At 39.3% G+C, this 25,731-nt stretch overlaps 1 protein-coding gene across 1 annotated transcript in view; it reads left to right on the top strand.

Moving 5' to 3' along the window:
• Positions 1 to 25,151, top strand: part of LOC134854651 (uncharacterized) — a 43,345-nt gene extending 18,194 nt beyond the window's left edge. Inside the window, exons 2-13 of the mRNA XM_063871000.1 lie at positions 10,519 to 10,752; positions 11,340 to 11,537; positions 13,669 to 13,793; positions 15,091 to 15,416; positions 15,638 to 16,295; positions 16,651 to 16,748; positions 17,427 to 17,739; positions 19,756 to 20,229; positions 21,374 to 21,603; positions 22,931 to 23,278; positions 23,359 to 23,685; positions 24,277 to 25,151. Coding sequence (XP_063727070.1) covers positions 10,519 to 10,752; positions 11,340 to 11,537; positions 13,669 to 13,793; positions 15,091 to 15,416; positions 15,638 to 16,295; positions 16,651 to 16,748; positions 17,427 to 17,739; positions 19,756 to 20,229; positions 21,374 to 21,603; positions 22,931 to 23,278; positions 23,359 to 23,685; positions 24,277 to 24,501 — 3,556 coding nt within the window. The 3' untranslated portion in view covers positions 24,502 to 25,151. The remainder of the gene's footprint in view (positions 1 to 10,518; positions 10,753 to 11,339; positions 11,538 to 13,668; positions 13,794 to 15,090; positions 15,417 to 15,637; positions 16,296 to 16,650; positions 16,749 to 17,426; positions 17,740 to 19,755; positions 20,230 to 21,373; positions 21,604 to 22,930; positions 23,279 to 23,358; positions 23,686 to 24,276) is intronic.
• The last annotated feature ends 580 nt before the right edge of the window (positions 25,152 to 25,731 follow it).

Below are 25,731 nucleotides of genomic sequence, written 5' to 3'. Positions count from 1 at the left end.
GTATCCTAGGCTCTTCATGCCTTGTTTGTATGTTGTGCAGTCAGCCACGTGGTGGTCCGCTGACCCGCAGTTCGCGCATGATCTGCGCTTGTCCATATCATCTCTAGGTTTGTACCATGATGACCTCTGGGGTTGGCCTCCCCCCTGTGTGTTCCTGTTTTCTGAATATGAGTATTTCTTGGGCTTCATCAGCATGTATTCCCTTGATTTCTGTCTCATTTCTTCTGGGGTTGGTGCGCTGTCTTTCGACAATGTGTAGTATGTTGCTAACATTGTCCTTAAGTCGTCACTTTTTACCCCATCAATGAACTTCGAGGCAATGCTAAAGTTTCTTCTGTTTGTCGACTCCTCTGGGTCACTCCTTCTTCTCACGCTCTCGAGATCATCTAGGAACCGATCTATTGACTCGTCGTCCCTCTGCCTTCTCTTTTCAAATCGCATCATCGCTTGGTGACCCTTCATGCCTGACCCGAATCGATTCAGCAATATCTCGAAGATCTTGTCCGCGGTGTCGCGTTCTTCTTCTTTCTTTGCGACCACGCATTTTAATGCCGTGCCTTCTAAGTTGCTGAGTATGGCTGTGCATGCTTGTCTTTCATCATTTAAGTTATCTTGCTTTAGGTGTAATCTCATCACTTCCACCCAAGTGTCGATGCATCCATCGGAGTCGTCTTTGAATTCCTTTGGCTTCTTGAAAGTTTTTCTTGATTTTCCGTCCCTCCTATCGCTAGAGTCAGTGTTCCTCGTGGCGAAGGCCTCTAGAGTCCTGTTCATCATCTCCCAAGTGCTTGCCCATGTCATAGCATCCGGACCTGCGTTGCTGTTAGCTGTTGAGTCCCCCGGGCAAGTCGTTGTACTTGACGTTCCATTCTTCATGATTGTTTTAGCAGCTGTTGGTGCTATGCTCACCGTATCCCGGGTTAAGGGCAACGGTGTCGATTGCCGTTTGCCCCTTTGTGGTTCCACAAAGTCAACTCTGGTGCCTTGCGTGCGATCCGCTGCCGGTCTTTCTTGTGAGGTAGAATTTCTCAAGATTGCATCCAATTTCGTCTGTATTGCACATGAACTTTCGCCTGATTCTTGCTCATTGTGTCCATTCTCTTTTCCAGGCTACCTAATTGGCTGTTGACATCATCATATCGGTTTTTCAACTGTTGCATATCTTTTTTGATGTTCTTATCTCGTTCTTCATTGGTGGTTTCTACCTTATCTGACATCTCCTTGAGTCTCTCATCTGTTGCCTTAGCCAGGTTAAAATAACTATCCAGATACTCGTGTTTGTTGTATCTTAATTCTTTTCTTATCACTTCTCTGTCCTCTTCGCTGTGCGTTTTTTGTCGATCTGATTCAGTTTCGCCATCAAGTCACCTAGCTCAATAGTAGCCTCTTCATGGTCAGCCGTCGGTCTGTCCTCGGCCGTAGCTTCTGCTTTATTTTGTTCCTCTCTTGGATTGGCTTCTGTCGTCTTCGTGCTCACTGTCCCAAATGTTCGTGCTCTTTCAGCTTTTGGTTCTTCAGTCATGTTTTCTTTCGTTTTTATTCCGACCATCATCGCCAACCTTTCTGTAAAAGATGTCTTTTTTACTTGAGAGTCTTCTTTCACCGTCTCTTCGGTGTTGCCTATTGCATCTTCCACATTGTCTATTGGTGAGAACTCTATGGGTTTCGGGTTTGGTTCTTCTGCATTGGGCATTGGAGTTGACTCCGTCTTCTTTTTCTCCAGTTCATCTACGCTCTGGTCTGGTGTCTCTAGGTCGATTTCGATTGTAGGCTCCACCTGTTTTTCCCTCGCATCTTCTCGCGTCTTGCTCTCGGTGCCACTCCTCGTGCTGACCATGCTAACTGAAAAGTTATTTTTTGTTTTGCTTGGGCCCCTTGATGTCGTTCCACGCAGCGACGAGTTATATTTCGTGTTTGATCCACTTGACCTTTTTTCAAGCACCGGTACCCTACTCCGTCTCATTATTTCTATTTACAATTGCTCTTATTTACAATATTATTATATACACAATTCTATTCTAAGAATAAAAAAGAATAAAAATAAAAAAAAAAAATTTGTGGAAACAAATTCTTAAATGAAAATATACAACGTGATAAAAACCTTGTTCCAGTTCTCTAAAATCTTCGAGTAACTTTCTTTATTTGTGGTCCCAACCGTACCGGGTTCCAATTAGTCTTGTTCTGTCTTAAAACAACTTGTTGTAATTTTACTTCAATTTTTATACTGTCCTAAGACTTCCAGTTACCGTCCCTACTCTTCTTTGTACCGTCCCAGGCTTCCTTCTGCTGTCCCAAGACTGTTCGGTATTGTCCCAGTACTTCGTCAGTGTCCCAAGACCCTTTTCCTGAGAGTACTATCCCAAGGCTACTGTCCCAAGGCTAGTGTCCCAAGACCAGTGTCCCAAGACTGCTGTCCCAAGGCTAGTGTCCCAAGACCAGTGTCCCAAGACTACTGTCCCAAGGCTAGTGTCCCAAGACCACTGTCCCAAGGCTAGTGTCCCAAGGCTAGTGTCCCAAGACTACTGTCCCAAGGCTAGTGTCCCAAGACTACTGTCCCAAGGCTAGTGTCCCAAGGCTAGTGTCCCAAGACTACTGTCCCAAGGCTAGTGTCCCAAGACTACTGTCCCAAGACTACTATCCCAAGGCTAGTGTCCCAAGACTACTGTCCCAAGACCACTGTCCCAAGACCCTTGTCCCAAGACCCTGTCCCAAGACCCCTGTCCCAAGACCACTGTCCCAAGACCACTGTCCCAAGACCCTTGTCCCAAGACCCTTGTCCCAAGACCCTGTCCCAAGACCCTTGTCCCAAGACCACTATCCCAAGACCACTGTCCCAAGACCCTTGTCCCAAGACCCCTGTCCCAAGACCACTGTCCCAAGACCACTGTCCCAAGACCCTGTCCCAAGACCCCTGTACCAAGACCACTGTCCCAAGACCACTGTCCCAAGACCACTGTCCCACGACCACTGTCCCAAGACCACTGTCCCAAGACTGTATCAAGACTGTTCTGGTCCAACACTGTCCCAGGACTTCTTTGGCACTGCCCCAAGACTGTTGACAAGTGTCTGAGCGGTGGGACCTCTTTCTTCTTCGTTATGGGGACTTCTTGATTCACTGTACCTTGTACCACCACTCAAGCTCTAGTAAAATTTTCCCAAAAACCCTCTCTTAAAAGCCAAATGCTGCCCCCCCCTTTTTTCTTATTTCTTTTTAATTACCTCTCTTTCAATGTTCCAAGCAACTTGAGACCAAAACCTGTGCGCAGGTATCTTGTGATCACCTGTTCGTCTAAAAACTAAACACAAATCCTCACCAAAATGCAACAAAAATCCAAGCTAGAAAAAGTAATAAAAACGGACGGATGAGCCCACCTAAAATTCAAAGGTGACAAATGTCTACCTTCTATCGAAAAAATGTCTGGTACCTAATTGCCACGCGTTTCCTTCCCCCCTGCTAGCGATCTTATGGGGTATCACAAAAACTGTCTGTGTCCGTTCCCCCCTACCGATCCGACCAGGGTACCTACCTTAACCTAATTCCAATTTTGGATATCCGCCTCCTATGACCAACGCGTGTAAATGACTAATGTAACTAAATCAACGATGTCGACCAATTAGTTACTCTAATTTCCCCCCTTTTTACAATTTACAACCGCTCACTTCTAACTTAACCAGCCCCCCTTCTAACCTCCCCCCTTTTTAGCCCCCCTTCTTAAGCCTAAAATTACCTTAAGCGCCGGGTGCTAAGCCTCTCAAGAGAAAACCGTAGACCTGTCTCCAGGCCTGCTCAAGTAAAAACGTTTCTCAAAGCCGGGGGATATCGCTTATCCAATTTTACACTTATTTCCTATATTGTAATGTGAATTTTAACGATACCCGTTCTGCCCAACTTGAGAACTGGAGAACTGCCAAATCCTTCTTGGCTGCTTTCCCACTCGACTGGTCACCTCTTCCAGTCCAGTCTCCTATTGGTTCAGCTCAAGTGCTCCTGAACCACTTTCCCACTCGGCTGGTCACCTCTTCCAGTCAAGTCTCCTATTGGTTCAGCTCAAGTGCTCCTGAACCACTTTCCCACTCGGCTGGTCACCTCTTCCAGTCAAGTCTCCTATTGGTTCAGCTCAAGTGCTCCTGAACCACTTTCCCACTCGGCTGGTCACCTCTTCCAGTCGAGTCTCCTATTGGTTCAGCTAAGTTCCAAGCTATCTGAAAACCCTTGACAACGCCCCACACTCGGGCTCTTTATTAAGGTTACTGGATTAAATTACTAGGTTGATCGAAACGATCGAACTTGTAAAACAGTATGGGTATACTATTTAATTAATATAAAGGTTTGATCCAACTAATCTGGTGTCAAAGTCACTGTCTTTTTTCGTTTTATGGTTTTTGTACTCTTTTTTGGTTTTTTGTTTTGCTTTTTGTCTTTTTGCTCGTGTTTTTGTCCCCCTAGTTGCCCCCCTTTACTCGGTTAGCTAAGCCTCGTTCGGAGAGCGTACCAGGAAGTTTTCTCGAGTTTTCTTAAAAAGCTATCGCGGTACAACCGGAAGGTTTGCACGTTCCTGTCGAACCGCACCGCCGGTACTCTAGAATGGGCATTCAGCCCGAAGCTTTCTCAAGTGGGTTCGACTCCGTAGTCTTGATGTCGTAAACACCCAGGAGCGCCATAAAAACACTATGTAACATTCGTCTACTGCAGTCACACATGAGGCTTAAGAAAAATAGGCCCTATAACCATTGGCTCAAGAGTCAGGGACACTATCTCTTGTGTTTTTCTACCTCAAATCAGTCGGAGCCAATTCGGTTCGTTTGTGACATGAGACTACGACCCGTTACAGCTTAAAGGCTACTACTAAAATATCCCCCCACTCTAGAATTAGGAACGTCCCCATACTTAGGTCTCTAGATACCCAAAATACATGAACGCCGTTAAAAACCGGGTCGGAACAATCCGTTAAGTTACTTTTTATTAGACAGTGGAACTTTGATCCATTTCAGATAGATCAACCTAAAACTCGCCTTACCTCAACATAACAATTATAAAACACACTCTAGAAATTTAAATTAGTACTCACATTGTAGCACGCTCAAGAAAGGGAAGTACTTCAGTCGGTAATTAACTCGAGAATTAAATAATGTAACTAAAATGAGTTTAATGTTTGTCCGTTTTAACAACAAGAACAAGTTTGTACTCTAGACTATAGTTTCTCGTGAACCATTGGGACACTCAAGCTGTCCACCTTTCCACCGAAGGTTCACTCTAGTCCAGTTTAGAATAATACTCCAGTCAAGTCACAATAATCCAGTTCGTGGGAATACGCTTCTTTCTGTTTCGAATGGGACAGCTCTACTCTAGATTATTACTGTGACGGAAATTGCGAATAGCAATTTCCTACTGATTTATCTTGCAACTTTCCCGCGATTGTCACTCGATTGTTCTGACTTCTCTTTTTTGACTTTCAGTTATCGCAAGAAAATCGTGCATGACAGGCTCAATTCGAATATTTGAAAAATTAAATTTCACCCCAAAATTAAGTGTTTTTTGCTTCTCCCAAGGTCAAACTTCCAAATATGACCGACTGGCACAGTGACGTATGTTTTGCTAGTCTCTTTTTTTGTATTTTTGGCTTTTGAGTAATTTTTGGCGTTTTTTTCCAGTTTTCAATAACTACCCCATCAAATCTGAAATCATTAAAGGCTTCAAACAAAAGAAAATTTCTTTGGAATCTCACCTGCATAAGCTTTTACGCCTTGTTCTTGTAGAAACTAACTATGGCCCTAGAGAATGCCCAAATTTAGAACTTGATCGTGTCTTCGAAATTATTTTGTGTCTAGAAAGCTACCGTGCCGAAAAAGAAATCTTAGATCATAAATTCAATTACAAGAAACGGTATAAGGATTTTTTAAACACTATCCGGTACGCCCTATTTTTTGTGGAAAAAAGTTATAGAAATATAAATTGTCAAATTTTTAAAGTTTTGACCATTTTTTGGTAACTTTTGAATTTTTAAAATCTAAAACCATGCTGCAATATCTGAGATTAAGGGCCCAAAGAAAACATAGAAGCATGTCTGTCTAGAAATTTAGTTTTGACTTAAGCAAAGTCTAATTCTTGAAATTTTGGCCATTTTTCAAAAATTTTTCCTGGAGACTAACCTGCCAAATTCGTGAGTAATGGTTGAGTTGAAGGGGTTAACTCTGCGGAATTTTTCTATCTTTATTTTGCTACGCCTGTGTTTTTGTAGAAAATCAATTTTGGTGTTCGAAAATTCCACGTTTTGAAATGTTGACCGTTTGTTTGAATTTTTTCGGAGAACTACTGTGCTAAATCTCAGATTTATGGTGAAACCGAAGAACAAGTTGTAGGGACATCTCGAGCATCAACTGATTCTTTTAGTTTTGGCAAGCAATCAGCAATGGAGTTAATAGGTGAAATATTTGACAATTCGACCAATTTTTGAGTTATGTCTATAGAAAATGTGAAGTTTTCAGGTTTTGCTCTTATGGAAACTTTTTAACTTCTCTCAAAAATTACCTTGCCAAATCTGTTATTAAGGGTACAATAAAAAGAAGAGGTTTTGCAGATTTTTTTGATCTAGCTGCATTGTCTTAATTTTTGAAGAAAATTTTCTTGCTCAATAAATTAAGTTTTTCATGAAGGTTGTTTGCTAGTGCTTTTTGGAAACTTGATTTTTCTCGAAAACCACGCCTCGAATCCTCCAAAATTAACCTGCCAATCTGAGATTTGGAGTTCAATCAAGGAACAGGTCCTATGAAATTTTGCTGTATAAGCGACTAGGCTCCATATTAGAAGAACCATTTTGGACCTAGGAAGGTAATTTGACAGTTCAAAAGGACAGTTCTGATTTTGTTAAAAACTACCTTGCCAATTCTTAAATTAAGGGTTAACTGCAAAGAACAACTTGAAGGCGTTTCCCCTGCATGGGCTAATTTTACCAATTTTGGCCATGAATCTGCTATGGACCTGTTAAATATCCAATCAGTGTTATTTTGAGCTGTTTTGTGGACTTGCTCAATTTCTCCATAACGCCACTTTTGAGTTTAAGAAATCAATCAAACTGAAATGTTTTTCTGATTTCCTTCGCCATGCCTTTTTTAGTACTTTTGATGAAAAATCAGCCAAGACCTTTTCAATTTTTGACATTTGGAAATTACTCATAACGTTTTGCATCAGTTCATTTGAAGTTATCAAAGAGTTACTTCCGGCTGTGACTGGACCCCTAGTCTGTGTTTTTTGCTGCATTAACATCATATATTGATTGTTTTTATGTGGTGGCGTCTGATTGGAAACTGAAGTTACTATGCGGCAGACGCTAGGACGAGTGATTCCTAATTCTGAGCTCCGTTTTTTGCTAAACCATTTAATAGAACTCCATTCAACACCGGTTCGAAGAGTAAGCAACCGTTGTCCTAATATTAAATACCTATCCTATTCGAAGTTTGCTATTTCATGTTTGCTATAAATAACGATCGCTTTGGCATAGTTTCAGGTTTTTTTTTAAATGGCTCAAGATGTTTCGGTTTATGTTATATCGGCTATGTGGCCTCATTTTGCGTCGTTTGATAAAATAAGTTTTTTCTGTGTGAGTGTATTAGGTCTAGATTGCAGGTCGCAGGTGGAATCCTAGACTTAGCCGAATTTTTACAAATTCGAGGCTTATTTTTTTATGGCAGTTTCTAGAGCTGCTTTTTGTCGTGTTGTCACTAGTGTTTGCAAAGTGAAACCTGTGTTTTCCTCAACTGGTTTGCTGGTTTTCCTCAACTGTGTTTTCCTCAACTGGTTTGTAATGTATGGCTCCGCTTCGCCTCTGTCTATCCAAAAAATTTTGTTTCAAGTTTCTTTGAAATTTAGCTTGCTTTATTAATGAAACATCAACTACTTTTGTGCAGCTGGCTACTTAGTAAAGTGGTAAGTGGAAAGTTTCAAAAATCTGAGGTGCGAATCCCAGCCGGATCTTATTGTTTCGCGCTATGTATGTATTCGTGCTTGAGAAATTTTTCGTGCCGGCTTAGTTTCACTTCTGTTTTCTATTTAGATATTAAATTCATTATTGAAATAAGTTTTTTCATACGAGTTTCTGGCTTTTTTCTCACTGAACCTGTCGGTTTTGTCTTCAATTGGAAAGTTAATATGTTTAAGTGAACGCGCTTATGCTGAAAAATTGAAAATGCAATAATTTTCTATGCTACAATTGCAAACGTCTTATTCAGCGTAATCGAATTTTTTCTCTTTAATGATTTGTTTTGCTAATGAAGTCTTGAGGGTTATTCTCAAACTTTATCAAAAAAAGTGCTGATCATTAATTGTTCTAGAAATTTAAAGAGCTCTAACGGTATCTATTTTTTTTCTCTGAAATTCGAAAGCTGAGATTTTTCAAAAAACATGTCAGAAGCTTTTTTGCTGTCATTGACTGTTTTCCTACTCTCTATTGATTATTTTTGAAAAAACATCAATCATAAATTGTTTTTTTTTAATATTCGAAGAGTAAAGATATTTTATTATCAAAAAAAATCAAATCATTTTGTTCATTACTCTTTGTTTACTTAGGAGCGGGAATCATGACGGTGGTTAACCTTCTTAAGTGGACGAAATGATTGTTTTTTTTTCAGGAACGGTCTTCAAATTTTCTTTCGTACGCAAAATTTAATTTTTCGTGGTTTGACATCTGTTTTTTTTTTTCAATTCAAATCATTTGTCAAAAAGAAGTCAAACTTCACTATCAAACAGCATAAACAAGGAACGTCACAAAAAACATGATCAAATTCTAATTTGAAAGTTGGATTTCAATTATGGATGTCTGAGACGAACCAAAATGACACCTGTTAATACGTTTTTCTCAAACTGTGTAGCTATTTTTCCTTCCCACGCACCTGCCAAATTTTACTAGTTAAAATTATGTTTTTTTGTTCAATTGTTATGAAAGATGGAAGGCTGACTAATTATGTTATGACAAACATATTTGGTCTTCATAATTAACCTTGTAAAACTATCCGTTACATCATAAAATTCATGTTCGTGTGAGGTGGAGGGGGGAAGGCAAAAGAGCCAATTGAGTTAATTTAATTCTACAAATGATCATTAATATTTAGTCTGAAAACTTTGAAGAATTATAAGGATATAAAAAATTTTCTTTGTAATTCGAGAATTTTTGCAAAGCACGCTAGTTTTTTCTGTTTCGTTGCGTTTTATGAATTCTTTTCTAACTGTCGGTTGGCTATGTTTACTGTGTTTTTTTTAAAAGAGAGATGTTTCCTTGTCGATAAAATAATGAAGGTACCACTAAAAATTTCGCAGCTCATCTTGAAATCACTTAAGCACCAGTTCGGGGTTTATAACTCCAAAAAGCCGTTTAGCTAAGAAAAACTCCCCCTTCGTAAATTTGAAATAATTAAAAGCTCTATTTTTTGTCTCGATGGTATATTTTCAATTCTTAGCTAAAAATCCAGATCATCAACATTTCATTTTTTGTCAAAATTTAATTGAGAAAAAGTCAAACTGTTCAGAACTGAGTTAAATTATTTTCAGTTTTAGTTTCACAAACTTAGTTAACGTCAAAAACTCACAATCCCCCGGCCAAAATGCGTTGCTGAGTTAAATCCCATTCATTTTCTACCTTCTAAAACAATTTTTTTTCCAAATTCCAGTCTTCCCCTTGTCGCTAGGTATCGATAATTCAAGTGGAATTTAAGGTTGTTGAAAATTAGGTTTCTGAAATTTACACGAGTGTTTAAATTAACGTTTTTTAGCTCATTTTTTTGTTTATAGCGTACTCACTGTTTAAGCGTTTTTTCATTGGCTTTTGCGTGTTTTTTGATCTGTTAAAATACTCTTCATATCTTACTGGCTTTCTTTTTATTGTTTCTTGCTTTTCTCGAAAAAGTGCCTGCTTTTTTGAAGGCAGCTTTCTGCTAAGCAGTGGCGATAATCCTGATATGATTTCCAAGTGTCGAGGAACGTAGTGAAGACAGTTATTTATGTTTTTTTTCGTTGCTAGCGCTCAATTTGTTATTTGCGGTTGGATCTTTGGTTTCTATCAACAGAAGTTCAATTCAAATTCATTTGCTTGAAGGAAGGTGTTGCTCGAATTTTCTCAAATAAAGTTTGAAATGAAATCAGTGCCAAATCATGAAAGATTCCTGAAATTCGAAGAAATTTAATGAGATATACTTTATTCTGCGAAACTAGAAAGTTAAAAACGTCGTTTCTCTAAGTAGGGGCTTATTGTTTAGGCGGTTTTTGATTTAAGCTTTGAAATTGGAAAAACTAACAAAAGTGTTTGGTATTTTTTTAAATTAATTATTATTTCTCTGTATCGCTTATGCGTTGAGAAGTATTGGGTTGAACGGCGTCCATGTAATTATCATCTTCATGAATTGAGGTAAAATATATTTAAATAGGCAAGTAGTTGTAAGACGAGTAGGATGGCCATATAAAGTTTGAAAATGTTAAAGCTTAAAAAACTGCAACAAAATCGCCCATTACAATGAATGCTCTTATTATAGGTACCTGGGTCAATTTCGGGTGAAGCAATGCGTTGATTTCGCGAGCGGGGGAGTGAACGGATGTCGACTTCACAAGCCGTTTGGTTGCTTTTCTTTCCACTTTCGAGCTCAGAGGAGACGCCGCGTGAGCATGGAAAGAGACAGAGAGAGGGGAGAAAACTACTACTCCTACTCTCCGCATGTATACTGCCTCAAATACTCACTCGAGACTGGACAGTGCTCGGATGGCGACAGGTATGTGAATGTGCCACATGTCGCATCATACACATTATTTCGCCCTTCTTAAATTTAGTGGCACATTTCGTCCTCGCACGTTTCGCCCCTAACTTACACAATTAATCAATCGCCGCTTCTTAGTTTAAGATTCCTGGGGCGAAATGTGTGAATACCCAGGTATGTCTCGCCTAATTTTTATTTAATGGTAGATGAAGAAAAGACACGAATAACAGCATCATAGCAAAGTTTCCAGAATTGAATGCATTTAGTTCGATGTATTGTTATTTTATACCAGGGAAGTGAAATGTGGTATTAGAGCAACCGCTCATCAGCCTAATAAAATTAGTTGGCTATAAGAAAAATGAACTCGCTGAAACGGAGTTTTGTCTTTTTTTTTCAAAAGATAACACGATTGGTTGCATTGAAAATTTTGAAACTTTCCTTTGCCTTTTTTCGTTGGCTTCATATATTTAGTTTGCCCAACAACCCTTTAGCAATCTATAGTCTTACTTCTTTCAGTCTGTGTTCACCAAATTTTGCTACAATGTTTGGAACAAAAGTAAATCATTGTCACCAATGTTGTTATTGGGAAGTATACTTTTCAGCTGCAAGTATCTGCACCACAATGCGGGTGACACAGAACGGAAATTTCACCCTCGATTCTACAAGACCAGTATTTGTCACTACCCTATGGCAGCAACAGGAGGTCAGAATCCGAAGGACAGTGGCAAGGATCTTCACAAGTGCAGATTGGAGAAAGAGAGAGGACACTGCCCCTATGCACACGGACCACAAGAACTCAGGCTGGTTTCGACAGTTGATAACAAGTTTTAATCGCATATATTGAACTAGTTTAACAGAATCACTTGAATAATTTTAAATTAGGCTGATATTAAATCAAACGTCAGACGTTACTTCGCGCATGTGGCCAAGCTCTAACTCACCTGCCTATGAATACAAAAGTCAATGATTCGAATCCGGCCAGGACCTGTTTTTGTGAGCGGAAAATTGTCCGCTTGTCAAAATTTTTTGTCTGACTTCTATTTGTCAGCTATTTTGCCGGCTTATTTGCGTCAGCATCAAATGTGCCTTAAATTAGGGCATTTTTAAACAAATTAAAAAACAATTGAGTGTCTTGTGGTTTTGGACAAGTACTTAAGTCAAGAAGTTATGCCTATTTTTTGATTTTTTCATGATGTTCATTACCCTTGCCATTAGCAAATGTGTTGCAATCGGGTACTAGACTTTTGTTCCCGTAAATAACTTCGTTCACAGGACTCATTTCATCTGGACTTATCTCGAGTGTTACCTTGTATCATAACTAATTCATTTTTTTTAGCGTTTCCGGTCCTTTTAGCCTGGAGGTAACGAGTCTGGGAAACAAAGGTCGTTGGTCGGACCTATTTTATATTCAAACGGGAAATTTTATTTCAAATAAATTTTTCGGCCAATTATTTGTCTGCTTATCTTTTGTCGTCTTAGTTGCCACATCTTGGAATCGTTTTTTTTTTGCTGCGCGCATGTTTTGAATGGTGATTTTAGTGTTTGATTTACTTGTAACTTTACTTACTTTGACTTTTGATTTCTTTTTTTTCGGCCCGAATTATTTCGGCCTATTTTTGTCGGCTAGGAAAGACAATTTTTAGGTTCACCTCTGAGCTTTGAAAGTTAATTGCAGTTGTCCTTCTCTGTTTACTACACTTGCGAAAAGAGTGTATTTAAACGAACCTTCTTTTTATTTCCAACCTAAGTCGCAAATATTAATGCCACTTTTGGGGCACCTTCACAGCTTTTTCATAGCACGTGCTTTGAAGTTAACACAGTTGATGCGTTTTTAATTCATGGTATGAAGTGATTTGTTTCAAACAACATAACAAAATGAAAATTCGATTTCAGAAATTTTCTAACTCAAGATATCTCGCAATTTTTTGAAATGCATAATTTCTACTTTTACTGAATCGCTTTGGCAAGTTATTAGCATATGATGCTGCTTTATTCGTGGCTAAACTTTGTCGGTTGTTAAGCTTGTGTGGCTCAGTGGATAGTGGGTGAGACTCAAAATCTCTTGATTGTAGTAGGTCGCAGATTCGAATCCTACACGCAGCCGAGTTTTTGCTAATTCGAGGCTCATTTCTGCTTTTCTTATTTCACTTGATAGAGCTGTTTTTTTGGTCGTGTTCTCGCAAGTGTTTGGGAAGCGCAGCTTCGCCTCTGTGTTGATTTTTTCTTTTTTTTTGCGGCTTGTTTTATATCGGCTTTGTAGCCTCTTTTTGCGTCGTTCGATGCGCGAAAAAAGCTTCTGTGTCTTGAGGGGAAGGGGGACGTAAAATTTTCAATTACTGTTGAATTTAAAAAAAATGGCTTGAAGAGTTTTTTTCAATTATTTTCGACTTTGTCACCGCGTGGTTGATTTTGCTACGATGCTGATTTTGCATTCTTTTGTTTCACATTTATCTTCAATTATTTTGATAGATCTAGTTGTATCGCAAATGGTGAGAAGCTCAGCTTAGCCTCTGTGTAAGTCATGTTTTATAGGTAAAGTTAGTGGCTCAAATTCAAAAAATTATCCATTGGCTCAAAACGAAAAAGCATTAATTGATTTAGTGAAACAAAGATTCTTTTTGCTTTTTGACTTCTGAAGAAAGTGAATGAATTATTGTATCCTTAAAAACTGTTGTTTGAAGTCCTTTGTTCAATAAAAAGATACCCTACGTGCGACCATTTTAGCGGTGGCCCGGTATTTTTATAATTTGTTCACGCTAAACATGATTTGATGCAGAGGCGGAAAACTATTTTTAATCCAAACTACTTCGACATTTTTTGCCTGAGGAAACACGGATCATAACTTTTATATCCAGTTAGAGGTCGCAACATTATGTTTGATATAGTAATCTATCTGATGTAATTTACTAGTGTGCACTGTGCTTGTTCCAGGAGTGCAGTGGTAGACACTTTGGAGGAGCGGGAGGTTGCTTGTTGTCTTTCTTCCCCCGATGCTAGCTTCCCCTCCGCACTGGACAAGGAGAGAAACGAGGCCAACGAAGATCCACGCTGGAGAGGTTAGTTGGTTTCAGGAGGGATGGATTGCCACAAATTTTATTTTAAAAACTTCTTAGCTTGAAATATTTTTATTACTACAGTTTCGTTTTCGGCTTAACGAGGATCAACAGAAGTTTTTGTCTAATTATCCGTTCGGTCTATGATTCTCATTGCTTGCTAAGGCTGTTTTTGAGCCTGATTCGAGAGAAATGTATGAGATTTAGTTTTCTCGACTTCTTTCCAGTAATTTTTTTCAGCTTATTTTTTTCAATTTTTTTTTTTATATTCAACATCTTACGATGCAATGTTTTAATTGTATCGCAATTGTTGAAAAGTTCTGCTTCGACTCAGTCTTTTAGGCTCAGCTCATTTCTTTTGTTCAAAGGAAGGGAAACTCGGGTATCGAACAGCAAACTTAATTTTTTTCTTTTTTATATTGGGACTTATTTTTTTTAAACAACTTGGCATCCTGATTTTAGTTAGGGTCAGCATTTTCCCTGCAAATCATTTCGAAGTAATGGCATATTGAATTTTATGAAGGCTCGTTAAAAGTTAATTAAAAAAACAATCCAAAAAATATTTATGACAATTCTTTGTTTTTTGGATACAAAGGCGTTTCGCGACTATAGCACATGATCCAAAAGCGTGTTTTTTTCCTGGATTGAGTTTTATGGCAAAAATGCGCTTGTCGTTAGCAAGCGCTATTAAATCGGAACATGACTTGTCTGCCTAATAATCGCTAAATAAATTAAATCTAATTAAACGCTGGCAATCGTTTTCTTGAAAGTTGCCATAGTTCTGCATATCGGGTTTTGTAAGTTTTTTTCGTTCGAGACAAATGTATAAAAAATTTGGGTGATAATTTTTTTGGCTTTTTTCAATTTTTTTTCCGACTGGGGTTCGTCTCAAACTCTTTCGACTAGCTGCCATGCTATTTTCATGTTGTAGTGCAAGTTGCGCTCAAAACACATAAATTCGAATCGATGAAATAAATTCGGATCTTTGCCGGTTACCCTTTTGATGTGCGCTGATTGGCTACTTCAAATTATTTTGCTGTTCATAAAAACTTGAAAACTGTTTGGATGAAATTTTTTCTTAGGATACGAGCAGCTTTTTTAAACTTCTTTGAACAACTTTTTGAACCCTACTGTATTACGCAATTTCCGGTATTGAATTTGTAAATGTATTTAAAGTTTCATAAATGTATTTAAAAGGAGTGGGAGACTGGAAAAGTGCCAGAAAATTCTTTTCGGGTTTTTTTTGGAAGTACATTGTGTTACTAGCATAATCTGACATTAGATGTATGCTGTGTTATAGATCGAGACTACATCTTACGCAACTACAAGAGTCAGCCTTGTAAGAGAAGCAGCTCTGGGGGAGGAGGAGGGGGAAGTAGTGTGAGTAGGGGTGCATGCAGACAAGGATTTGCCTGTCCCCTATTTCATAACACAAAAGACAGACGACGCTCTCCTTTCGTATACAGCTACAGACACACCCCCTGTGCGACTGTGAAAGGGGGAGGGGGTGGTAAGAGTGGGGCAGGAGGTGGGGACGGAGGAGAGTGGAGTGAACCGAGTGTGTGTAAAGAGGGGGATCAGTGTGGATTTTGTCATACAAGAGTTGAGCAGCAGTTTCATCCAGATGTAAGTGCTGTTGTTTTTGCAGCTGATGCAAGACAACTGTGGCCGTGATGTTCATAGTTACTGATTATTTACAGAAATTCTAGATACATTGATTTGAATTCTAGAATGAACACGGATTACTGATTTCTGAAGAATCAATCTGCTGGTTATAAATCTGAAAATGGTAAAAAAAAACATTCAGCTTTAAATTTTTTTTATATGGTTTCTGATGTTTTGTGCAGATCTACAAGACGACCAAGTGTCATGACTTCCAGCAGACAGGAGGTAGATGTCCCAGGGGAGTGTATTGTGCGTTCTCCCACCAGGAGAATACAGGGGTTAATGTGAACAACGTAGGAAGTGGGGGAGTCACGTTGGCGTCAGCTTCTGGTTCGACCTTTGATGCAAGTGCTGGAGGAGCTGCAGATGTTTCGGGAAAATTGGGTTCCAAGAGGAATTCAGTCGGAGATTGGTGGAACAGAGAGCAGAGGGAAAAGGACCAGAACAATAATGAAGAAGCATCTGGGAGCGAAGTTGGCAGGTCAATTGGAGTTCAAGCAGCTTCAGTAGGAACTGGAATCGGCGGAGGTCAAGTGTCAGGGAGCACTGAAGGTTCAAGATCGAGCAAGACAGCACAATCTCTACAGAAGGGATGTTACAGCCAAGTGCTGAGACGTCATCCAGTGCAGCAAGCCATGGAACAAAATGTACCCCAAAATAACCCGTCTGTAGATTTTTCGGCAGTTGCAAAAGGGGGAGTGGCGACCAGAGTTGGACAGGCTGGAATGGAAGAGCATAAAGGAAGCAGTCTAGTTGGCTCTGGATCCTTCGAACTGGATGGAAGAGGAGGAGACTGTAGCGGCATTGGATTAAGAGCTGAACAAATTTCTTTGCAACCAGGTAAGTCTTTGTCTACGGGGTTATTTTTGCTTTAAACGTGAGTTTGAAAAGTCCATGCTTTTTTTCGTAGATTTTGAATAATTAAAGAATATGAAGCTGATTTTTAAGTTTCAAAGAAAATGGTCGATACGCTTCTTGTGCTCCCCTGCTTGGGAGGGTAGGGTAGGGTAAGTGCCATTTGCGGCTGTTCGCACTACCGTCGGGTCGTCCACGAGAGGCACTTCTGGACCCTTAAACTGTTGAGATCCTATCGCTTATATACCTGTCGAGTAGGCCTTTTAAATGACTGCAAGCTCAATGTTATCTCGCCTGTACAACTAAGCGCTTGTTAGTGATCAGTATAATTTTGTTTTAGATGATAATTCGCTGCTGCCTGGGGTAGAGTGTCTTGGCAATAACAGTCCCACCCGTGTGGTCAAGACCACCGCGGCAGTCCAACAGCCTCGCAAGCAGGTGAGCTTAAAAAGTAGATTCGTAAATTTAATCAAATTTAAAATCACTGTAACCAATCCCGGGAATTAAAAAATTGCAATTTTCATTATTATTCCGCCAGGGCTTATGTCAAGGGTTATTTGTACAAATCCAAGGCGATCGGGAGCTTGTTGAGACGTCCAGAGCCGAAGTGAGGATCTTTTGATTTACTTCGTGTAACACAGCTTCTTAGGTCCAAAAGCGAGCTGCAACAGTTGACATAACTATTAACATGTACAAAATTGCCATCATATCATGCAGAGTTTATCCCGCATTTTGAGAATCTCTGTAAATCTTCAAGTTTTTTGTATATTTTGTTTTCGAAGCTACAAGCATTCGGAAGTTTAAATCAGAACTTAACGTGAACTATGGCTCCATTAAGTTGAAGCTTTTCTGAGGCTTCTGCATTGTGGTGCTGTTTTGTTGCATATAAGTCCTGATATTACGTTCAGTCTTGGGTTCATTTGAGTTGCCTTGAAATGTCGGCTGTTGAACTGAGGAAACGTGCTATAATCACATTCGATCGAAAACGAATAAAGAAATGTGGGAAATCAAAAAAAGAGAAGGGCACTTTTTTTTGACGATTCACAAGTTTTTTTGAAACTTTTTCTTAATTGCTTTTTTTTAAAAGTGTCTGTTGCTGAAAGCTTTTTTTATCAGACTGGAGGCAATCCCTGGTTCGGTCACGCTCTCTTCTCTTCCTCCCGATCCACACCCTCGCCACCCTCTGTGCCAGGGGGAGGAGCAAGTGGCAGTGGGGGAGTCCCTATTGCATCACCGTCATTGCGTCACAACACAGCGGTAGCAACTTCGCACGAGAGGGAGAGGGAGAGATTGAGTAGTGGAGGCAGCTTCAGTTGGTTAGGGGATCCCCCCTCGGGAGGACAACAAGAGACGGGCATTGGTGGTCTGGGTGGGGGAGGGGCAGTTAATCTGATAGTGGGCAGTCCTCATTTTTATGACTCTCCTTTATGTGAGTACCTAGTGGTTATTAAAATGCTTATTAGCCTAATTGCTGTGATAAACTTATTAAATAGTTTCAGTAGAGACATGAATACTACTCCACCCAATTCATTAGAAGTTCAAAACACTGAAAAGCAAGTAGAAGAAAACAACAGCACTGAAGCAAACGTTCCCGTCCTGCGATATCTGGATCAGACTCCTGCAGTGAAGAGCACTGCAGGAGTCTGATCCAAAAGTTCTGAGCCCACTTAGCGAAGACGAAAGCGACACAAAGTTACTTTCGATAAGTTCTGCGGTAGAAAAAGCAATCAGCAATGCAGTTCCTACTAAGTTATAGCTTAAGTGGAGCAAGGTCTTTAATTCAGCGAAAGCGAAAATCACGTGATGACAAAGTGTGTGACAGAAAAGCTGGAAACATATTACAGAAGTGATAGTCAAAATTTTTGGGCTAAGAGAGGAGGGTAAAACCGATGAACACGGAAAAAACATTCAATGAGAAGTCAGAAGAAACCTTGCAAAAGGTGCTAGAACCCTCAAAATTAGTTCATGTCTGCATTGAGGAAAAATTATCTCCATTACACACCGCCTACCAACTGGAAAAGGAGCTATTAAACCTATAGTTGTCAAGTTTTCACAAAGGGCTGCGAAAATTGATCGTATGCGGAAAAAGGAAGAACTAGCGAAGTCAACGGACAAGAAAGAAATTAAAATATTCGAAGATCTGAGCCCAGCGCGATCCGTGTTTTTAAAAATGATGAAAAGTGATAGCCGTATTCTAAGTGTTTGGACAAAAGATGGCATTATTTTGTATACATTTCACAACAATCCGAATGTCAATAAAATTACCAACCTTTATGTTGGAGGAATTTATCTTGACTATAGCCTAAATGATGGTAAAAGCTGTTTTCGTCGATAAATTGAATTCATCGAATAGTGATAATCGTTTTTACTCAATCTATTCAAGTAATGCCAAGATAACTATTATGCACTTTAAAATAAGGTCTTTAATTGGAAGCTTTGTGGTGTAAAATTTTGTTTTCCCACAAAATCAGGTACCAAAAATAATCATCGGACAGGTACCGAGTGTTATATATTAAATCCCTTTAGTCGTGTTTTGAACTTCATTATAAAAACTTGAAAGTCATTAAAATATATTTTCGAGATTTTTAGGTTTAATTTCGAGCGAATAGAGCGAGCAAGCAGGCGTATAATTAGCTTTTTATAGAAGGTTAGTAAGCTTTTTCACGCGCTGAAAATATAAATTTGCTCTACTTAAATTAGTTTTCTAGCGCCTCTAGCTAAATGAGTTTTTTAACGCCATTTTGGGATTCAAAAAAATCAAAAAAAAAATTGCAAAAGATCTTTTTTAATTTAGTTTTTTTTTACGATTTTGTTTTGTTTTTCTAGTCATTTTTGACAACAACTGTTGTCCATCTTCCCATTTTTACGAAGACTGTCGAATACACTTAAGTTTTAGGCTTTCGTCTAATCTATTTAACAACCGGCTTTGCTTGTTTACACAAGCAAAGCTTGTGTGATCGTATGAACCCTCTATTTTTCCAACCTTAGTAGCAAATATTAGTGTTCATTTTGAAAGTGTTCATTTTGATCAATAACAAGCGATTAAGTGCAGCCAATGCTAAGGAGATTAAGACAGACTATTATATTACAAAAAGCACTTTAGCTTCAAGGTATCATGGATCTGTAGCGTAGAGGTAGGGAAGGAGGTATACTAGTTACTCTATAAATTGAGGCATGTTAGTTGGTAAATTTCTTTTTTTTTCAAATTGACTGGTTCTGCTAATGCGTCATAATTGGCTTGCGTCACTTAGCAATTATGAAGACTCATAATTGGCGTGCGTCACTTAAGAAATTTTTTAGACTCAAAGTTTTACTCATTCAGTTTTCCCCTGTAGCGTTATCGGTAATATTTTTGCTTGTGTATGCGAATTATATTTTTTCAGTAATTTAACGGAGGAGCCAATCTTTGAATGTATGACAGGATGTGATGAATTATGGTTTTCAGTCGGAGGAGGAGCTGTAGGCGGTACGGGAGCAGCAATGCCGAGTGAGAATAGAACTGGTGCATCTTTTAGTGGAGAGGTAGACCTGTTCGGGGATAAGTCCTCTTCGGTTGAGATGTCGATGATGTTTGAAGACAGCAACTCATACAGTCACAATCCCAATACACGTCTATTCGAAGACGGCAGAACAGTCTATGATCAAAAGTCACTGTCGAACATGAACTCCAACCGAATGTTTATGGAGAGACTGAATAGTTATAATAATAGCAATAGTCTCTTCTCTGCGGGTTTCGCGCCTCCCCCTTCAACGCAAGATGCAGCGGGCAGAATGAATAGTAGACTGAGTGACTCAGTGAATTCGGCCAGCAGTACTAGTGCGAGTGGGGCCTCCTCGTGGAACATGCAGTCGCCCTCCTCCTCCGCGAACCAGGCCCAGTCGCACCACCTTTCAGGAGGCGATTTCATGGGTCCAATGGGTATGTTGGAATTGTATTTTCTTGCCCTTTGCTGTTTTGCAACGCGTCGACTTAAATTGTCGAAAGCTAAATGCGTATCATAATCATTATCATATGAAGCATCTACCAATTATTGAATAATTTCATATCATGGACTTAGCTTCTAAAATCTAAACTTAAATGACGACGTGTCCCTGAACGGAGTGAAGACACTTAATGAGATCGTTCTGATATTTTTTCAAGAAAAAGTCTTGAAAGTTGTTCACGCTGAAATTTGATTTCGTTTTTTTTTGGTTCAATGAAAATTCATTGGATAAATGAAATGGAAATTGCACTCTTCAATTAGAAAATAAGAAATGTGCCAAAAAAAGTGAATGACTGAAAGTTTCGAAAGTGGTTTTTAATTTCAGAATTCCCAGCGGATCAAAAAAGTTTACCCATTGTCCCAGTTTTCTCTAATTGGGATAGTTTTATAATAGTAAGGTCCAACGATAAGAGTCCTGTAGTTCAAAGAGCTTCAACGTGATGTATTTTTCTTCGAATTTTTGCCTGAAACTCAAAAAAGAATAGACTCTTTCAACCAAACTATATGAAGGAAAAATTGAAATATCGTTAAAATATTTTAATTTTATTTTTTCAATTTTTTTTGTGTTCAAAATTTAAGTTATTTTTTTAACTTGAAGAGCGAGTAAAAAGTTCTATGGTTTATTGCTAATTAATAGCTGATATAACATTGAAAATGTAGTGGAATCAAAGTTGGAGGTTAGCCTCTATCTAGTTTACACTACAAAGATCCTATTTTGAGAAAATTTCCTACACTGCGGCAGATTTTTCAAAAAACGAGAAAATGATTTTGGAAGATTCTGACTAACAATCGTGTTTTTTAGCATAAAAAGTATAAACCTCAAATCTATACTATTGTGCGGTCCGTCGGTGGTCAGCAAACAGATGTCGTACAATAGTATCAAAGGGGCACCTTGTGAAAGCCATGTGAGCCCCCCCCCCAACCCCGTAAATCCGCTAGCCTGTAAAATGATACCACATTTAGCCTCCTACGAGCTATTTTGAGGTATTCAAACTCGGCTAAAAACATCCTACGCCATATTTTGTTTCCACCGGTCGGAGCAAAAGCTAGTTAAATTATCGGGCTTGTGATTTGTTATAGGTATGGTGCATACTAAATTAGCGTCTCAGCCAGTGAACATCCCCCGTCTGTCGCCTCTGGCTGCCCTATCACCCACCCTCTCTCCCCGCAACTGCAGTGACCCCACAATGTCTTCCCTGGCAGGATTGGAAGACGATGACCACCCTGAGGATGCGAGAGTATTCCACCACAACTTCCACTACCCTTTCTCGTCATCGCACCCACTGGATTCAAGCGAACCACCGCCTATTGTGAGTTCAGATAGAGGTAGTTTATCCGTAGTTATGAGTCAATGAACGTCGCGAAGACTCTTAAATATGTTATGAAGATTTTTGGGAGCAATTGAGCAATCTCTACCGAATTGAAAAAAAAAATGTTCATTTCCAAAAGTTATCGGCCTTTCGATAGTCTCCTGATATTTTATCCGCTTAGTCGCCAAATTTGCGAGTGTTCTGAGCAGTTTTCATCATTATTTTTGAATGCTAAGTAACACCCTTTATGCTTTCGACTTACGTTTTATTGGATAAGTGACCTTCGCGTGTTTCAAATTTTTCAGCTTTGAAATTTGTAGCTCTAAGTGATATCTTGTTGTCGGCTCAGTTGCCGCTCCTTAATTGTTTCTGAATGCTAATTTAATGCCGGCTGTTGTTGTTGGATGAGTTTTCTTCAATTTGAATATCATCCGAAAAAAATTGGAAGTTTTTGTAAATGCGGTTATTTTGACTTTTTTTTTGACGTGGCTATTTTCATTTTTTCTGCCTGCTAACTTGCAATCCTATATTTGCTTGGTATCGGAAGTGGTTGAAAGCTCCGCTGTGTCTCTTTGCTCAAGGCTCATTTTTTGCTTCTTTGTAAGAGTCATTAACGTAGTGAATATTCTTATGTAAATCTTCGTGATTTTTTTTTTCGTTTTTCCAGGAAGTCTTACAATTTGTCCACGCTCTTATTTTACTTTTTCGCGGATTGACTTTTGATTTCTTTCTAAGTTCCGATCATTTCATTTGTTGAAAGGAAGGCAAATCCTTCTATCGAACAGCAAAAGTGTAAAGGTCGCGAAAAACGTGATCGACTTCTAGTTTCGAATTTTAATTTTCGGATTTCCCAGCACAAGAAAAAGTTAACTTATTGATCCAGTTTTCTCACGCGCATGCTTGAAGCTAAAGGCCTGGTGTTCGAGTGAGCTCGGAACCTGTCTTTTTTGTGCACTGGAAATTTCCTGCTTTACAAGTCCAATTATTGTTTTTGAGTTTTCATTAAACGCCGTGCTCATTAAACGATTGTGTTTTTGGATGTTTTTTGCGCAAATATAACATCCTTCCAGACAAATATAACATTATTCCAGACAACTTTCAAGTTGCGCAGCTTTTCTACGTTCAAGTGATGCGCAGCTTGTCTTCGCTTGTGTCGAAAAGTGTCAATCGTAAATCATTTTTGAAATTCGATTAGCTTAAAGGCCATATATTTTTTTCTTCGAAAATTCAAAAATATTAGGCTTTTTTTTCGTTTTTTTTCTGTGGGTTATGTTTGAAATTTAGCACTTACTTTGCTAACCTTAAAAAGTTGCCTTTTATTGCTCAGAACTATGGCAGTGGTGGGAGCGAGAGTGGCTTGAGTGGAGGAGTGCACAACAGTAGAAGGGACAGTCCCTACTACCAGGCAAAGGCAAACAACACAGTCCCAAGTGGGGGCGCATCACATGGAATAGTTGGCGGAGTAGGGGGTACGAGGAGTGCAGTGGGCGGATCCTCTCCCTCCCCATTGTCCCAGCCGAGTCAGAGTCCAAGTCCACTATCTGTGTCACACCCGTCTAGTTTTGACGGGGGTACTAACCACTCACACTCAGTGAGTCACGAGGATCTATCAAGAAGTGCTGGCGGTGATCAAATGATGTTGATAAACAACCCAAACACTCAACTGCAAGGCTCGGTAATTCCTTTTTGTAGTGCCATTTACGTCTAAAACTCAATTAGACGTTGAAATGTGAAATCCAAATAAAAAATTTTTAGGCTCACTATTTTGACCCCATGGGAGCAGTGGGGAAACTGGGAGCCCTACACGTGCATACCTCTTCCACGTCCTCCCATCGGCTCAGCTACCCGCCATCGGCGGCCTCAGCATCGCTGATGACGTCACCAACAGGACAAGGGGCGGGTGGTTCTTTAGGGGGATGGGGATGGGGTGGGGGAGGAGTTGAGGGTGGTGAGTTTGGACACGAAAGTAGTGGGGGTCAGCTATTGTGTCCGATTGTGGAGAGCGAGATGGAGAGTCTGTCTTTGGATCAGTTGCAGGAGATGCGCATCATTCTGGCAGACGACATAAAGAAAATAGAACAGGTAGCGCGTGTACATGTGGATAGTAGCCAGCGCAGTGATCGCGATGAACTTGTCGATTGGCCCCCCAAAAAGGAACACCTTGACGTTTTTCCAGAAACTCCTAAAAACGTTTTTTTTTCCAGAATTCCCCAAACAAGCTTTTTTCCAGAAACCCCCAAAAAGCTTTTTTCCAGAAGCCCCCAAAAACTGTTTTTCCAGAAACCCCCAAAAACGCTTTTTTCCAATACCCCCTTGTTGTTTTTTCAGAAGTTCAATTACCTTTTTCATGCAATTGGCCGTATGAACAATTTTAGAACTGTTTGTTTTTAGAACTGTTTTTGTCAAAAACGGAATTGTTGGTATTTTGTTTCATATGCCGTTTACACAAGCCAGCATAATGATTTTTACCGATCGCACTTTTTCTAATCCAACTCGCATAAAATAGGCTCATTTAGATAAAACTTGGATGCAAAACTTTGGCTGCTTAGCATTGGCAATTTAATAGCATGTGTTCGATACGCGTTAATGGTGGCTAGATTTAGAGAAGTATCTGCGCTGAAGTTCTCGGATCTTTATTCAAATCAGCAAGTGTAAAGTTTTTGCTCTATTTAGGCTATCAGTAGAAGACAACTGGTTGGAAAGAGAACACAGACACAGCAAGCGAACACAGAAGAGGAGAAGCAACAAGGACGCCAATCCGAGAATAACCCCCCTGGACTGGAAGCGGAAGAGGGGGGAGGAGGAGGAGGAGATGCAATTAGCCAGCAATTACAACCTCAAGAGATGGGCGTCTGCTCCTCAAAGGATGAAGAGGCAAGCAGGAACGGAGGAGATTAGACCTTTTTCGACTGTAACTGTGACCCGCTGAGGAGGAGAAATACTGAGAAGTGATCGTTGAAGAGAGAGAGAAAACTTATATAATGAAACCAACTTTGTGTGCAAAAGTGTGGAACTAAAAGAAAGGGCCATTGAAAAATAAAAAACGAAGAGGGACCTGAAATCATTCATATGGAAATGGCAGAAGCCGAGAGAAAACAGCTAAATAGAGAAAAACAACTATTATTGCGCTATTATACCACAATCAAATTATTATCACTTTGACAGGCAGCTGACTGTGATCAGATACTAAAACAGCAACAGTACTTGAGTGTTTTTTGGCGTGTTTTCCAAAAAAATGAACGATTTTGTGGCCTGTTTAACTATGGATAATAAATTGATCGCATTTACCATCAAATACAGTTGTACTAAACGATTGGCGCAATTATGTCATCTGCTGAATGTAACCTGTCGCTACGTTGCTGGGTTTATCTATACTTCTCAATTCAAAATTTCAAAAACAAGGGCATTAATTTGAAAATCTGCTGGAAACTTGAACTTGACTTCAAATCACTAAATATTTACAATGATATATATGAACTTAAGCGAACTTATGACTCAAACTCAAATTCTGATAAACGAATATGATACAAATAGAAATCCGAACCGTTCTTTTTTTCTAGGTTAACTAGTTAATTAGACGCGATTAATGCATTAAGCAAGCAGTGTTTTCCAAGGCCCTTTTTTCCGTGTAACGAGATAGCAATTTTAGAGCAAGGGCATTGGAGATTTTTTAATGCTCCATTTTTGAAAAATGTCCTTCAAGAACAGGTTTGTTTTTTTTTGTCAAATTTGAATATATTTTGCGATGCATTTTCATTAAAGACTTAACGTTCTGTTTCAATGGATTCTAGGGATTGTTTTTATACAAGCAGCCATTGTGTTCTAATGCGGGTTCATTTTTTGCTATACAAGTAGTTCCCTCGTTTGTTAAGTTTATGCGTGCTAAATTTTTGATCAAGAGTCGGTGAACGTTGTTCAGACTCTTATATAGGTTTGAACAATGTCAAAAATGTTTTTTTTTCAGTAAAAGCCTTAAAATTTCTTCAGGCTCAATTTTTTTTTCTTGCGTTTTGGCTTTTGTTTTTTTTTTGGACACGTGGAAATTGCCTAAAACTCCCTCTTGCGAGAATATCCATTCACACTTCTTAGTTCTAATATCAGTACCAACACTGCCAACAGCTTCTTCAA

Source organism: Symsagittifera roscoffensis, chromosome 9 (assembly GCF_963678635.1).
Source record: "Symsagittifera roscoffensis chromosome 9, txSymRosc1.1, whole genome shotgun sequence".
NCBI classification, from domain to species: Eukaryota; Metazoa; Xenacoelomorpha; order Acoela; family Convolutidae; genus Symsagittifera; species Symsagittifera roscoffensis.
This window is presented reverse-complemented; position numbering and strand designations above follow the sequence as displayed.